The 16,460-nt window shown below is 46.4% G+C and overlaps 2 protein-coding genes across 4 annotated transcripts; both read left to right on the top strand.

Moving 5' to 3' along the window:
- On the top strand, nt 1-2,883 carry LOC140190834 (polyubiquitin-like). 2 transcript variants are annotated; one of them, XM_072247709.1, is made up of 2 exons: nt 1-390; nt 1,709-2,883. In XM_072247709.1, exon 2 carries the CDS (start codon nt 1,709-1,711, stop codon nt 2,174-2,176), a length of 468 nt encoding a protein of 155 aa, XP_072103810.1. In that variant the 5' UTR covers nt 1-390; the 3' UTR covers nt 2,177-2,883. The 2 variants fall into 2 exon arrangements, with proteins under 2 accessions (XP_072103810.1, XP_072103809.1); XM_072247708.1 differs by having other exon boundaries at nt 1,697-2,883.
- Nucleotides 2,884-8,056: 5,173 nt separating this feature from the next.
- On the top strand, nt 8,057-16,167 carry LOC140190835 (uncharacterized). Of its 2 annotated transcripts, none has more exons than XM_072247710.1 (2): nt 8,057-8,242; nt 15,624-16,167. In XM_072247710.1, exon 2 carries the CDS (start codon nt 15,636-15,638, stop codon nt 16,101-16,103), a length of 468 nt encoding a protein of 155 aa, XP_072103811.1. In that variant the 5' UTR covers nt 8,057-8,242; nt 15,624-15,635; the 3' UTR covers nt 16,104-16,167. The 2 variants fall into 2 exon arrangements, with proteins under 2 accessions (XP_072103811.1, XP_072103812.1); XM_072247711.1 differs by lacking the exon at nt 8,057-8,242 and adding an exon at nt 9,417-9,504.
- Nucleotides 16,168-16,460: the final 293 nt, after the last annotated feature.

Here is a 16,460-nt window from a genome sequence, read left to right as displayed (position 1 = left end):
AGAACGGAATCCGAAAGTGAATCAGCCGATAGCGTTGAACCCTGTAACAGGGCGAATACGTTTCCAATTCACTGCGGGGAATTTTTCGGAAACGAAACTTCGGCTGGAACCTGATTGGTTTGTTTGTCAACACAGCGACAGCGGGCCTTGAGATCAGCCCAGCGGCGCGGTGACGTTCAGAAACGGGAGCAGAAGATAAAGCGAGCCGGGGGAGGCGGAGAGACTCAGAGTTGCGGGAGCGGGGATACCGATCAGCAGCAGCCGGAGAATTTCTATTGACTTACCCGGACCGGAGCTGAAAGTCGGTGCGGAATAAAGGGCAAAGAAAAAAAGCTGCGGATCAGATTTTCTTCAGATTCGTCCTGACTTCCGGTACTGTCGACAAAAATTGTAAGACTTTATTTGATTATCTCAAAGTTCTCATTTTTATCTAGCTATTTACAACATTGACAATATAATTTAAATTACTAAGATCCTCTGAACCAGGCAGGAAATGTAGTCTCTACCGCTGACAAAACGCGGGGCGAGAACAAGTTAGTAGAAAACTAACTTTACAGAAAGGGGCAATAGATACGCGACAAATTGTTGTCAACTTGCGGCGAGGTAAAGAATCATCGGGGATATCATTGAATAGCGGTGCAGGCCGAATGGCCACTCCTGCTTCTCAGATTGATAGGCTCACGGTTCGGTGAAACCCGTCAGTCGGCTGATGTAGAATGACGGTCTTGTTAAAACGGTGCATGAAATCCTCGCTCATGTCACTACAACAATTTGCGTGTGAATTGAGTGACTCGGGAAGTCTGGGTCGGTAATAAACACTTTCTCTGCAGGAAAGCAGGGGCGCGAATGTTTGGTTGAAAGTAAAATGGAGTTCATTCGCAGCAGAATCGATTTAGAATCAGAATTGTGGTGACCACCACTAACTTAAATCGATAAACTTGGCAATTTGCGGCGGCAGTACTGTACATAACATATAATATAAATTATAATAGCATACACACACATATACAGTGTATATTTACGCGTGTGTGTGAAGCAAAAATACTGTTCATTAGTTCATCTGTTCATGAAACGTTGAGCGTGAGTCTTCACGCTCCTCGCTGATGGTAGCAATGAGAAGCGGGCATGACCTGCAGGCCCAGAATGATCGATGCCTTCTCCGTGAGGTCTCACCTTTTGAAGATACCCTCTGTTGGTGCCCATGATGGAGCTGGATGAGTTTACCACCCTCAGCAGCTTTTTCTGACCCTGTGTCGTGGCCCCTCCATATCAGACGGTGATGCAACAAGTCCGAATGCTCTCCCCGGTACACCATTAACACGATGTGACAGAAGTGATTTTTTTCCCTATTAAGCGGCGGTTCGAATGATCCTGGCTTAGAAATCTAAACAAGTTGCACATTTACTACGGTTCCAATGAGTAACATTTACATATTTTTTTGCCGCTAATCGAATCAAAGTTCAAAAATGTTTAAACCCACCGGCTCACGGAGTCCCTCTCCCGTCAATTGTCAGTATTGCGGCTCAAAATTCCTTTAGAACTGCTAGGGAAAGAGTGGTTTGTCTTTTGCCGCTTGTCTACAGATCTTAGTAAATAGTCTAATTGTGTTGATATTATAGGCAATGCCATATTAATACATCATAGTTCATGCACATCTGTTGTAAAAACTCTCTAATCACTTCTCCTTTCTCCACAGCGATTTGACAAGATGAGACTTCAGGTGAGGTTTATCACCGGCGATGGTTTCGAACTTGATGTCGACCCTTCCATTCAAGTGTCGACTCTCAAGATGAAAATCCAGGAAAAGACCAAGGTGCCCATTTTGCAACAGCGTCTGATGGTGCAAAATGGCCAAAGCGTGGAGATGCAGGACCAGAGAAGTCTGAGCTACTACAACCTCAACCCCAGACCCACCGTCATTTTGCTGGTCAGGAAAGAGGAATCCATGCAGATATTTCTCCTGAATGACAAGGGGAAAACCTCGACGTACGACGTGATGCCCTCTGAGTCCGTGCAGAAGTTTAAAGCGCGGGTCCATCGGCAGGAGGGGGTCAGACCCGACCAGCAGCGCCTGGTTTACGAGGGCAAACAGTTGGAGGATGGGCGATTGCTCTCCGACTACAACATCAAACCACTAACCACCATCTCTCTGCTGCTCCGGCTACGTGGAGGCTGATTTACTCCTGCGGACGGTTGAGAGAACTGTGATTAAAAATAATTTATTGGTATTTTATTGCATTCCTATATTCTGTCGTTAGCACCTTGTTACTTTATCCTGACTATCTGCTACGTTCCACACTGACATTCACAAGTGGGACAAAGGACCGATTTCCGCTCTGTATTAATGCTGTACTGATGGGGTGTCTGTCGGACAATGACATAAATTCCCATCGAGGTTTGACGCTTGTCACCTTGTTGCCTTCTTAGCCTGGAAAACATGGGTTGTCAGTTTTGCAGAGGCCAGATATTAACAAGATCAAAGGAAATCTGGCAACCTGCACCTCCTGTTCAGATTAATGTAACTCCGAATGGCTGATCACAATCTGATGGTCTATGACTTCCCACACAAAACGGATCTCACTCAGAGACCCAGAAATAACTGTTGTGGCAATTCCAATTTACAATGTTTTAAAACAAATCCCACTAAAAAGATTGGGTTTGATGGGGGAGGGGGAGATGACTTACTGCTTTACCTTAATGTCCTCAAGAATTAATTGCTTCAGTTACTGTGTTCTTCCAATGGATCTTTATTTTCATTTTAGCATTAAAATTTAATGAAATCAGATTAGTTGAGGTTCTGAATGTTTTGCAATTTTCACTGTTGAAATTTCCACGATGATTTGAAATAATTTTTTAATAAAAGTCTAAATGTAATGACACTGGCATTTCTGTGTGACTGCTTTCATCTAGGTCCATAGACCTTGGTAAGAAATGAAGTATCTTGACCAAAGTTTGATTGTAGCATTTGAATCATGTACAAGAATACAGACATCCCACCCTGCAAAAATTCATTTCAGGGAGGTAGCACCATCAATTTGCGGGAGACTCCCGGAACTTCTGGGAGAGGTGCAATAGAGTAGCTCCTGAGCAGCTAGCCAGCTAGTTTATATAATGTTAGCTATGCTAATGAACGAATGACACCTGTTAAACTCACCTCAATATGTCTTTTACAGTCTTAACCCACCATGGGCAATAGAAAAGTCACTGTTGCAAACAGTGCAGCGAGCAACACTGTCATTATTTTTGACCCCTATTAGGCAATGTGACAAGAATACACATAGATAGATGTTAGCTGTCCTGTGTGCTCAGCAGTTGGTCTGCCACCTGTCTTTGGGAGAGAGAGAGATAAGGAAGACAATGGAGCAGCATTTGGAGATGTGTAATGAAGGGACGGGAGAGAGAGCTGTCTAGAGCGGCTCCCCCTTTGAACCCTGAACTGTTTGAAGTGATGGACAGGCGATACCCCAGCAGGGGGATAAAAAGGGACAGGTTCGCTAAGGCAGGACACACACACGACACCCGAGGTAACGAGACCCTGGAAGCGGTGCACCTCTTACAAGTCGGTGGAAAGCTTTTGGACGGCTGATCACAGGATCAAGCCATAAAACACACAGGGTGGAAAGGCACGATCGGCGGGAACCTGGTGTGTGTCCACCCTTGCCTGGGCGCCAGGTTCAGCGCAGGGAAACGATCATATCTGGAAACGGAGGGGTCACGGTCGGTGACCTCAGATGACATCACAAAGGACTCGCCCGACAGCTGACTGCGAAGGTCTGTGTGTGGAAGCTGTGTTGAATATTCATTCGTTTTGCTCTCTCTCCCTCCCCCCGACTGTCCATCGCCATGGCAATGATTACTGCAAACTGAACTAAATTGAACTGAACTTTGTGTCACTTTGAAACTGGTCATTTACCCCTAGACAGCAATAGAGCTTGATTGATCCTGTTATCCTAATTCTGTGTGCATGTATGTTTATCTTTGCTGAACTGTTGCATTCATTATCCTTTTAATTAGAGTACTGTGTTGTTTGTTTCTTTAATAAAACTTTCTTAGTTCTAGTAATCCAGACTCCAACTGAGTGATCCATTTCTGCTGGTTTGGCAACCCAGTTACAGGGTACGTAACAGCAGGGGTACACTTTAGTGTAATCTGGGGCGACGTACGTTTTATATTTTCTTTTTTTGGAACACTCTGCCATGGCGTGCGTTCTCTCTCTCTCTCGTGGTCACTCTCGCTCTCATGCTCTCGCTCTCTCACTCTCATGGTCTCTCTCGTGCTCGGTCCCTTTTCGCTCTCCAAAAAATTGATTTCCAGGACATTTTATATAATTTGCGGGCATCAGGGAGCCACTATTAATAGGCAGGAGATTCCCGAAAATTCCGGGAGAGGTGGGATGTCTGAGAATCCCAAAAAAACCTAATTCATATTACACACTTTACACAATGGAATTATTATATAAGCTATTCTGCATTATTTCTTATTATACCCCAAGCAAATATTGAAGTTTAACTGTCACTATTCCCCACTGTGTGTTACTCCTACTTCACTTACTCCCTTTCCTACATTATTATGCATGGAATTGTGAAAACAGTTTTCGAAAGTTGCAGTATGAATTTCCTGTTCCAACACATTTGCATATATGCCAGCCCCTTGCTTTGGATATAGATTTAACTGAAATAGAAACACGTTTGATTGGGGCAGATGGTATTAAGGTTCTGAATTTAAATTTACCTCCAATTTTGCTGATGTAGCGAGGCCGAACTGATCCTTTTGTCTTTTAAAACCTGAATAATCAATTAACTTTAAATTATGATTTCAAAATTGTCCCATTTTTTCTTTTAAAATCTAAAAGACTCCTGTTGGACCAAGAAGAGGTGAAATAAAACAAACTTATCAATTAGTCCATGCATTTTAAGAATTAGGTGGAATTTGATTTTTTGGTTCAACATTTTTTCAATTCTGAGTTGAGCCCCCAAGATAATTAAGACAGTAACACATGCCAGAAGATAATTCTGCATATTAACTTAATCATTATACAAATTATATGATCCCACAATTTTTAGAATGTTTACACTGAGTATTAGAAATGCCCACCTGACATCTCAAATAGTTAATGATTGCTCGGGTAAATCTACTCTAAGAGGACCACAACCTTGTCGTAGAATTTGGAGGATTGTGTGCCTCAGTGACCTGGAGAGCTATGTTGGCTGCAGTGAGGGCCTTGTGCTTTGGTTCTAGGTAAGGTCACCTGTGCCAAACAGGTCAAAGGGTAGAGGGCAGACTAACAGTGGACCACCGCACCTCCAGGTTCAGGTGTTCAGCTCATGGATAAGAACTGTGACTGGTCAATAAACAATTGCCACAGAAACAGCAATGAAGAAACCTTCTGGACAGTTGGAGATGGAGGTCCTTCATTGCTGCCCTAGATGACAGATAGATCCAGGTGAGAAGGGATGACAGGCAGATGGAAGAGGGAGAGTGGGAATGGTGACAGAAGCTGGGAGGTGATAAAGAGCTGCAGATGATATAATCTGATATGAGAGGAAGGCTTAGTTTGCACTTGATCTCACCAATGTAGAGGACACCACATGGGAAGCACCTGGTACATTAAACAAGGCCGTAGGAGATGCATGTGAATGTCCACCTCACCTGGTAGGACTACTTAGGACTCTGCCATGATGAAGCCAAATACAAGTTTTGTCTGTGTAGTCTTTAACCTGACAGCATTTACCTTGAACTTCCGGTAAGTAATCACTCCAATGTGTCCACCCTTTAGTTTTTCCCATTTTGTTCGTCCTCTCACCACTTTCCTCCCCACCTTCATGACTTGCGCATCACCTCTCTGGTTCCCCATCTCTTTCCATGGTCCATTGTCCTTTCCTATCAGATTAACTTTTCCATGAGACTTCAGCTAATTGGGGCAGCCACATACTTTGCTCCCAATGTGTCCTAACTAACTAGAATCCACTGTATTTCAATGTGCATGAAGCAGCATGTCATGTAAGGCCAGAGACAGGGAACTGAAAAGTGGGATTAGTATGGATGGATATTTGCTGACATAGAATGGTATATTTCTGCGCTGTGGGATCTGCAGCCAATGTCTAATTTACTAACTCATCCTGAAAGTCAAGTGACTGAATCTTCCTGACAAACCTCCCATGCAGGACCTTGTCAAAGGACTTGCTAAAATTCACGTAGACAACATCCACTGCTCCACCTTCATCAATTTTCCTGGTAACTTTCTGCAAAAATTCTATAAATTTAGTTCGACACGACTTACGACGCATAAAGCCCTGTTGACTATCCCTAATCAATCCTTGCCTATCCAAATACTTATATATACTGTGATGGAGTCCTGAATTAGCCCTGAATAGAAACTGTGCTCGATTACCCCTATAAACTGTGTTTTTGAAGAGAGAGAGTTATTTAACACCAACATCTTGTTTTGATAAGAGAGAGAGAAAGAAAGAGAGAGAGAGACGAAGACTAACTTTTGGACTGTCACTTTAAGGCACGAGGGGGAACTGGGATTAACTTTTGGATTTCTGCTCAATTGGAGAGAGAGAGCACTGAGCAGCTCGTAAGTCGCTATGGTGACCGAGGGCGGCATCATTTGATGGACAATTGATGTTATGATTTTTTCGGCAGGGTGTTTATACTTCCCAAGGACATGGCATGTTAGTACACTCTTACACAGACAGAAATGGGAGGAGTTATTTGAGTGACAGTTGGTACTCAGTACAGTGAGATAAATAGGAGGTCAGATGATAGACCTCAGGCACATGTTTTTAGACACTGAATGAGCTTTGTTGTGCCCACAAAAAAAGTGGGTTTTTGGAGGATCGATCAGTGGCTCTTGCAGTGAGAAAAAGGAGTGACCCGTGGGGAGTGATCCATGTGTCCAACCTTTGCCTGGATTGATGATTCCACCACAGAAAAATGGTCCCCTTTGTTGAAGTCACAGTCGGTGCCTTTTAAAGGATTTCAGAGGACGACGGGAAGATCGACGGCGTCAATTCACCTGAAGACTCAAATCTCTCCCTCTCTCTCTCTCCATCACTACCCAACTCAACACCACGAACTGAACTGAACTTTACTCATCATCGTAAGACTATTTACTCCTACACTTGAAGAAGCTTGGTTTTCATATATTTTTGCACACTTACTTACATATTATTATTGCTAACCTGTTTGATTTACCTGCATTTATATCACTGTATTGCGTAGTTACTAATAAGTATTATTAGTTAATAGCAATACTGGACTCCAAAGTGTTTTATATTTCTGCCGGTTCTTTAACCCGTCACCGGGTACGTGACAATACTGTCCCGTAAAATAACTTCCAAACACTTTCCCACTCTGATAGCAGGCTCAGTGACCTATAATTTCCCGCCTTTCTTAAACAACGGAAAAACATTAGCCAGTCATCCGACACCTCTTCTGTTGCTATGGACGTTTCAATATCTCTGCTCAGGTCGCTGCATTTTCTTCACTCGCCTCCCACAAGGTCAAAGGAAACACCTTGTCAGGCCCTGGGGATTTATTCACTCTGATTTGCCTCAAGACAGCAACCAGCACCTCCTCTGTAATCCGTATACGGTCTGTGACCTCACTGCTGTGTTGCTCATTCCTAAAGACTCTGTATCGGTCTCCTGAGTAAATACAGACGCAAAAAAAAAAAATCCGTTTAAAATCTCTCCCCCCACCCCACCTCCGTCTCTTTCGGCCTCATGCATTGATGACCACTCTGATCTTCAAGAGGACCAATTTTGTTCCTCGCAATTCTTTTGCTCGTAATTTATCTGTTGAAGCCCTTGGGATTCTTCTTCAGTTTATCTGCTAGAGCATGCCTTCGTTTAGCCTTCCTGAGGGTTCAATGAGACAGCCGATAATCTTCAACCCTGGAACAGGATGGAGACTTTTTCCAAACACGGCAGGGGAATTTCCCGGGAAGTCTGGCTGGAATCTGGTTGGTTTGTTTGTCGACACCGTCACCATCAGGGCTGTGCAATCAGGACAGCGGCTCGGCGAGGGTCCGAAACCAGCGCGGAAAATAAAAAATAGCGGGCGGAGGAAGGCGGAGACGGGTCTGACACCGGAAAGTAGATCGGCAGCGCTCAGAAGAAGCCCACACAGATACGGTGCAGAGCTGAGAGTCGGTGCGGAGTAAAAGGCACAGAAGACATCTTGCAGATCAGATCTTTCTATACATTCGTCCTGATTTCCTGTACTGCCAAGAATTGTAAGACTTTATTTGGTAATCTCAAAGTTCTCATTTTCATTTGATTTTTTCTTTGAATATAAAGTACTGTATATAACATACAATTCTCTGAACCGTAGTCTTCAGGTTACAGTTGACAATATACAGGGAGAGAAAGGTTAATCAGAAAAAGAAACTTTATAGAAAGGGATTCGATGGATTTGGAGTGACTGCAGAGAAGTGGCGGCAAGGGGAACGTCAATCGGGATTATCACTGAACTGTAGAGCAGGTGAAATGGCCGCTCCTGCTTCCCACAGTGATACGTTTATGGTTTTGCGATGCTTGTTTAGCTATTTTACACAGTCGGCCTCGGTAAACTGGCTTCGCGAAAGAAAGCGGGTGCTGGAATCGCGTAACGCACAAAACACTGGAGAAACTCAGCAGGTCAGGCAGCATCTGTGGAAAAGAATGAACAGCCTACGCTTCGAGCCGAGGCCCTTCTTCAGGACTGGGGATAAAAAAAAAGATGAAATGACAGTCCACCTCCTGCCCACCCCTATTCCCAGTCCTGATGAAGGGTCACGTCCTGAAACGTCGACTGTGCACTCTTTTCCATAGACGCTGAGCTCCTCCAGCATTTTGTGTGTGTTGCTTTGGATTTACAACATCTGCAGATTTTCTCCTGTTTGAGGAACACCGTGGGTCAAGCAGTTCATGTGGAGGGAGATGCAGACATCCCACCTCTCCCGGAACTTCCGGGAGTCTCCCGCATATTAATAATGGCTCCCTGATGCCCGAAAATTATATACAATATCACGGAAATCAATTTTTTTGAGAGCAAGCGAGAGAAAAGCAAGAGAGAGCGCGAGAGCGTCCACGAGAGAGAGAGCGCGAAGGCAAGCGAGCGCGCGCGCGAGAGAGAGAGAGAGCGCGAAGGCAAGTGAGCGCGCGCGCGCGAGAGAAAGAGAGCGCGAAGGCAAGCGAGCGCGCGAGCGAACGAGAAAGCCAGCGAGAGCGCAAGCAAGCGAGAGAGGCAGCGAGAGAGAGCGGGGGGGGGGGGGGGGGAGAGAGAGAGATAGAGAGAGAGAGAGAGAGACAGAGAGAGAGAGAGAGAGAGAGAGCGCGCGCGCGCCATGGCAGAGTGTTCCAAAAAAAATATAAAACGTACGTCACCCCAGACTACACTAAAGTGTAGCCCTGCCTAATAGGGGTCAAAATAATGACAGTGTTGCTCGCTGCCCTGTTTGCAACAATGACTTTTCTGTTGCCCATGGTGGGTTAAGACTGTAAAAGACGTATTGAGGTGAGTTTAAGAGGTGTCATTTGTTCATTAGCATAGCTAACGTTATTTACACTAGCTGGCCAGCTGCTAAGGAGCTACTCTATTGCAGACTTCCCACCCCTCCCGGAACTCTCCCGCAAGTTGATGGTGCTACCTCCCTGAAATCAGTTTTTGCACGGTGGGATGTCTGGAGATGCCGGTCCGTGGTTTCAGGCCGAGAGCTTTCGTCGCCAGGGAAGACGGAGGGCGGGCGGGGGACTTTATTGAAAAGTCGGAATATCCGCTGCACCGCAGTGAGCATAGTTGGGCTCTTCCCTCCTCCTTTAACCTTAAAACCGGACAAAAAGACCTCGGCTGGAATCGTTCCTATGGGATTATTGTGTGGCTTGTTGAGATAGTGCGTAAAATGTTCATTAATGTTGCGAAGATAATAACGCGTGTGTGAATAGGGTGACTCGGCAGTCTGGGTTCGGAGTGAACACTTTCTGTGCGGGAAAGCAGTGTTGGCTGAGAGTCAGACCGAAATAATTCACGGCAGATGATCGCGCTGGGAGAAGTGGTGTGTGTGTCGGGCGGGGCGGGGGAGGGTGTTAATTTGTTTTATTTGTCTCTGTGGAACGCTGATTTGAGTACGCCAAGCTTATAAAACTACACAAGTGCGTCATTTAACACGGCCCCGAGTATCTGCAGTCTTTATCTCTAATTCACGCACTTTCTCGGCCACTGATTAGATAAAAGGTTCGGAGAAAAGGAGCGAAATCAGTTTGGCACACTGAACTGCCATTGCGGGAATCTGGATAAAAAGCGAATTGCTGGAGGAACTCGTCGGGCTGAGCGGCGTCCGTGAATACAGAGAGATGGTCGACCTTTCAGGTCAAGACCCTGCATCGGGACTCCGGGTCCGACGCGTCGACTTCCCCCAACTTTCACAGGTCTACCTGACCCGCGGAGTTCCCCCATCGAGTCAGCTTTTTGCTGCCGGTGTTTAAAACCCTGTTCTGATTTCCCCTGAAACAGTCCCATTGCAGCTTGCTAAACCTGAGCCCGATTACGGAGGACCTGGTGTGTCCAGCAAACTTTGAACTCAATACGACCATAGGACCGTAAGATGAACAGTACTGTGCAAAAGTCTTGTGCACATGCAGTATATAGCTAGGGTGGCTAAAACTTCTGCACAATACTGTAGTAATTTTATGTATTGCACAGTACTGCTGCCACAGAAAAAAAAATCATGACATATTTCAAACAACAGGAATTCTGCAGATGCTGGAAACTCAAGCAACACACATCAAAGTTGCTTGTGAACGCAGCAGGCCAGGCAGCATCTCTAGGAAGGGGTACAGTCGACGTTTCAGGCCGAGACCCTTCGTCAGGACTAACTGAAGGAAGAGTTAGTAAGGGATTTGAAAGTTGGAGGGGGAGGGGGAGATCCAAAATGATAGGAGAAGACAGGAGGGGGAGGGATGGAGCCAAGAGCTGGACAGGTGATAGGCAAAAGGGGATACGAGAGGATCATGGGACAGGAGGTCCGGGAAGAAAGACAAGGGGGGGGGACCCAGAGGATGGGCAAGAGGTATATTCAGAGGGACAGAGGGAGAAAAAGGAGAGTGAGAGAAAGAATATGTGCATAAAAATAAGTAACAGATGGGGTATGAGGGGGAGGTGCGGCCTAGCGGAAGTTAGAGAAGTCGATGTTCATGCCATCAGGTTGGAGGCTACCCAGACGGAATATAAGGTGTTGTTCCTCCAACCTGAGTGTGGCTTCATCTTTACAGTAGAGGAGGCCGTGGATAGACATGTCAGAATGGGAATGGGATCTGGAATTAAAATGTGTGGCCACTGGGAGATCCTGCTTTCTCTGGCGGTCAGCAAAGCGGTCTCCCAGTCTGCGTCGGGTCTCGCCAATATATAAAAGGCCACATCGGGAGCACCGGACGCAGTATATCACCCCAGTCGACTCACAGGTGAAGTGTTGCCTCACCTGGAAGGACTGTTTGGGGCCCTGAATGGTGGTAAGGGAGGAAGTGTAAGGGCATGTGTAGCACTTGTTCCGCTTACACGGATAAGTGCCAGGAGGGAGATCAGTGGGGAGGGATGGGGGGACGAATGGACAAGGGAGTTGTTTAGGGAGCGATCCCTGCGGAATGCAGAGAGAGGTGGGGGAGGGAAAGATGTGCTTATTGGTGGGATCCCGTTGGAGGTGGCGGAAGTTACGGACAATAATATGTTGGACCCGGAGGCTGGTGGGGTGGTAGGTGAAGACCAGGGGAACCCTATTCCTAGTGGGGTGGCAGGAGGATGGAGTGAGAGCAGATGTACGTGAAATGGGGGAGATGCGTTTAAGAGCAGAGTTGATAGTGGAGGAAGGGAAGCCCCTTTCTTTAAAAAAGGAAGGCATCTCCCTCGTCCTAGAATGAAAAGCCTCATCCTGAGAGCAGATGCGGCAGAGACAGAGGAATTGCGAGAAGGGGATGGCGTTTTTGCAAGAGACAGGGTGAGAAGAGGAATAGTCCAGATAGCTGTGAGAGTCAGTAGGCTTATAGTAGACATCAGTGGATAAGCTGTCTCCAGAGACAGAGACAGAAAGATCTAGAAAGGGGAGGAGGGTGTCCGAAATGGACCAGGTAAACTTGAGGGCAGGGTGAAAGCTGGAGGCAAAGTTAATAAAGTCAACGAGTTCTGCATGCATGCAGGAAGCAGCGCCAATGCAGTCGTCGATGTAGCAAAGGAAAAGTGGGGGACAGATACCAGAATAGGCACGGAACGTAGATTGTTCCACAAACCCAATAAAAAGGCAGGCATAGCTAGGACCCATACGGGTGCCCATAGCTTCACCTTTAGTTTGGAGGAAGTGGGAGGAGCCAAAGGAGAAATTATTAAGAGTAAGGACTAATTCCGCTAGACGGAGCAGAGTGGTGGTAGAGGGGAACTCATTAGGTCTGGAATCCAAAAAGAAGCGTAGAGTTTTGAGACCTTCCTGATGGGGGATGGAAGTATATAGGGACTGGACATCCATGGTGAAAATAAAGCGGTGGGGGCCAGGGAACTTAAAATCATCGAAAAGTTTAAGAGCGTGAGAAGTGTCACGAACATAGGTCGGAAGGGATTGAACAAGGGGTGATAAAACAGTGTCGAGGTATGCAGAAATGAGTTCGGTGGGGCAGGAGCAAGCTGAGACAATAGGACGGCCAGGACAGGCAGGTTTGTGGATCTTGGGTAGGAGGTAGAAACGGGAAGTGCGGGGTGTGGGAACTATAAGGTTGGTAGCAGTGGATGGGAGATCCCCTGAGCGGATAAAGTCGGTGATGGTGTGGGAGACAATGGCCTGGTGCTCCTTAGTGGGGTCACGATCAAGGGGTAAATAAGAGGAGGTATCCGCGAGTTGTCGCTGTGCCTCGGCAAGGTAGAGGTCAGTACGCCAGACTACAACAGCACCCCCCTTATCAGCGGGTTTAATAATAAGGTTAGGATTAGTGCAGAGGGAGCGGAGAGCAGAGTGTTCCGAAGGAGTGAGGTTGGAATGGGGACAAGGTGCGGTGAAGTCGAGATGGTTGATGTCCCGTCGGCAGTTAGCGATAAAGAGATCCAGAGCAGGCAGAAGACCAGAGCGGGGTGTCCATGAAGAAGAGGAGGGTTGAAGACGGGAGAAGGGGTCATCGGTGGGGGTGGAAGAGTCCTTGCTGAAGAAGTAGGCTCGGAGACGGAGACGGCGGAAGAAAAGTTCCGCATCGTGGTGAACACGGAACTCGCTGAGGTGTGGGCGAAGGGGGACAAAGGTGAGGCCCTTACTGAGGACAGAGCGTTCTGCCTCTGACAGTTGAAGGTCGGAGGGGATGGTAAAAACCCGGCATGGATGAGAGCTGGGATCAGAGGGGGGAGGGGGAGGCTGGGGGTGTCAATGGAGTGGGGAGGGTTGGGGTGAGAGGAAGATGGAGCCTCTGAGGGCCCAGGAGTTGACGGTGGGATCTGAGGAAGATGGGGCTGCGGAGTGGTGGTGGGGAAGGGGAGACGGGAGTCACAACAGCAGCACATAAAGACCCGGCCTGGAGTTCAAGGCTGGCGTCGCAGTTGGTAGTTGTGCAATCGCTGTGAAGGTGTCCATGGTCGTTGCTGGAGTCCGGGTTTTGAATATGCCCTGAGGTGTTGGAGCTGCCGAGATCAATGGCGGGAGCCGCAATCTGAAGTTCATGCCTGCTAGCGTCGGGGCCGGCAGGCTCTGGAGTCCGTAGATGTAGGATCTTGCGATCTTTGCCTAACATGACAAAGTCAAAAAAACGTATTTCATGACATATTTCAACAGTTTTGGTCCCGATATCTCAGAAAGGATGTGCTGTCTTTGGAGAGAGTCCAGAGGAGGTTCTAGAGGATAATTTGGGAATGAACAAATTATCCTACAGCTTTGGGCCTGTACTCACTGGAATTTTGAAGAATGTGTGGAGATCTCATTGAAACCTACTGAATGTTGAAAGGACTAGATGGGGTGGATGTGGAGAGGATGTTTCCTATGATTGGGGGCATTCAGAACTAGAGGGCACAGCCTCAGAATTGAGGGGCGACCCTTTAGAACAGAGGTAAGGAGGACTTTTTTTAGCCAGAGAGTAGTGAATCTGTGGAATGCTCTGCCACAGACCTCGGTGGAGGCCAAGTCCATGGGAATATTTAAGGCGGAAGTTGAGCATTTCATGATTGGTCAGGGAATCAAAGGATATGGCGAGAAGGCAGGTGTATGGGGTTGGCTGGGATCTGGGACCAGCCATGATGGAATGGTGGAGCAGACTAGATGGGCTGAATGGCCTAATTCTGCTCCGATGTCTTATGGTCTTATGGCCCGAAACGTCGACTGTACTCTTTTCCATATGTGAATGATGATGAACCTGATCCTGATTCTGATATGCAGACTGATATTGGGAAGGGGGCAGGGAGAGGGGAATCATGGTTGGGAAAAGAGAAGGGAGAGGGGAGCGAGTGGGAAGCACCAAAGAGACATCCAGTAATGATCAATAAACCAATTGTTTGGAATCAAATGGCCTTGCCTGGTGTCTCCCGGCACACCTTCTGCCATGTCACCATCCTTCCGCAGCGCTCTACCCTCACCATTCCGAACTTCCTTTGTTACGGTCAGATTTACAAACTCGCCTCTCATTCCTGTTCTGAAGGGTTGTCCTTCTGTTTTGAGGCAGTGCCCTCTGGTCCTGAACCCTCCCAGTATTAGAGACATGCTCTGCACATCCACTCTATCTGGTCATTTCAAAATCAGGTTGATTTCAAGGAGGTTCACCCCTCATTCTTCCAAACTGCCATTGATACAGGTCCAGAACCATCAAATGCTCTCATGTGTGTTCGCACTTTGATTCCCAGGCTCATGTTTTAAGCCTCCTTTGGATACTCTACAATGCCAGTGCATTCCTTCATAGAGATGAGGCCCAAAACTGCTCACAACACTCCAAATGTGGTCTGACCAATCCCTTAGAAAACCTCAGCATTATGTGCTTGCTTTTATCATTTCGTCGTCTTCAAAAGAATGGTGACATCCTATTTGCTTGTCTTACTACCAACTCAAGATGCAAGTTAACCTTTGGGAATTTTACACTAGGACTCCTGTGCATCTCTGATTTCTGAATTTTCTTTCCCAATAGCCTTTGTTTTTTCTTTTTACCTAGGAGCATGACCTTAAAATTACCTACGAATTCTATATTCCATCTGCCATTTCTTTGCGTGATCTCATCCTGGCAGTAGAGGGGACCATAAACTGATAAGTTGGAATGAGAATGGGAAATAGAATTGAAATGGGTAATTAGAATTAATATGTCAGAATGGGAATGCAAAGTAAATTTGAAATAGCATGGTTTGTCCATGCTAGTATCTTTCCTGTAATACCACAAGCTCTTCTTTGTCTATCCTGCCAGTTATTTCATCAAAGTTCAAACACCATCACTTTAGAATTACAGTGTCTGGAGGAGAAAAGATCAGATTAATAAATAAGGCTTTCTCTGCTTGTCTACAAGGTCAACATTTGTGAAACATTCTGTTATTACTAAGAATACTAATTGTGTTGATATTATAGGAAATGTCACATAAATACACCGGTATACATCCCCGTGTGATGCAAAGCTCCCTAATCACTTCTCCTTTCTTGACAGTGACTTGACAAGATGAGAGTTCAGGTGAAATTTATGACCGGTGAGGGTTTTGGACTTGACGTCGACCCTTCCATTCAAGTGTCAACTCTCAAGATGAGAATCAAGCAAAAGACCAAGGTGCCCATTTTTCAGCAGTGTCTGATGGTGCAAAATGGCCAAAGCGTGGAGATGCAGGACCAGAGAAGTCTGAGCTACTACAACCTCAACCCCAGCCCCACCATCATGTTGCTGGTCAGGAAAGAGGAATCCATGCAGATCTTCCTCCGGAATAACAAGGGGGAAACCACGACATACAACGTGATGCCCTCTGAGTCTGTGCAGGGTTTTAAAGAGCGGGTCCATCGGCAGGAGGGGGTCAGACCCGACCAGCAGCGCCTGCTCTTTGGGAGTATCCAATTGGAGGATGGCCGGTTGCTCTCCGACTACAACATCGAGCCTCAAAGCACCATCATTCTGCTACTCCGTCTTTGTGGAGGTTAATTTATCATTTGATGGAAATATTATTCAAATATTGTCACAATATTTTCCAATTTAAAATGAAATAAAACTAGTTCATGTTTATAAAGGAACTAATGTTGTGAGCAATGGTGTTTGTCTGACTGAATAACCTTCAGATTTCTATATATTTCAAAAACTGTACCTTCTTCACACCTTGAAGTGCATCGGGTGGCATATTTACCATTCTGTAGCATTTGACTTTTTATTAAGAGGCTATCCCAATGCTCAACCCAGCTCATACGTTAAGTGTGCGAGGAGCTGGCGAGATTTGAACTCATGACCATTTGCCTTGAAGTCCAGTGCTGATGCAACTACACCACCAGCCAGCTATGTCTATAT

This window comes from Mobula birostris, chromosome 31 (genome assembly GCF_030028105.1).
Source record: "Mobula birostris isolate sMobBir1 chromosome 31, sMobBir1.hap1, whole genome shotgun sequence".
In the NCBI taxonomy this organism is placed as follows: domain Eukaryota; kingdom Metazoa; phylum Chordata; class Chondrichthyes; order Myliobatiformes; family Myliobatidae; genus Mobula; species Mobula birostris.
The sequence above is the reverse complement of the archived record's forward strand: the minus strand, read 5'-3'. Positions and strand labels throughout refer to the sequence as shown.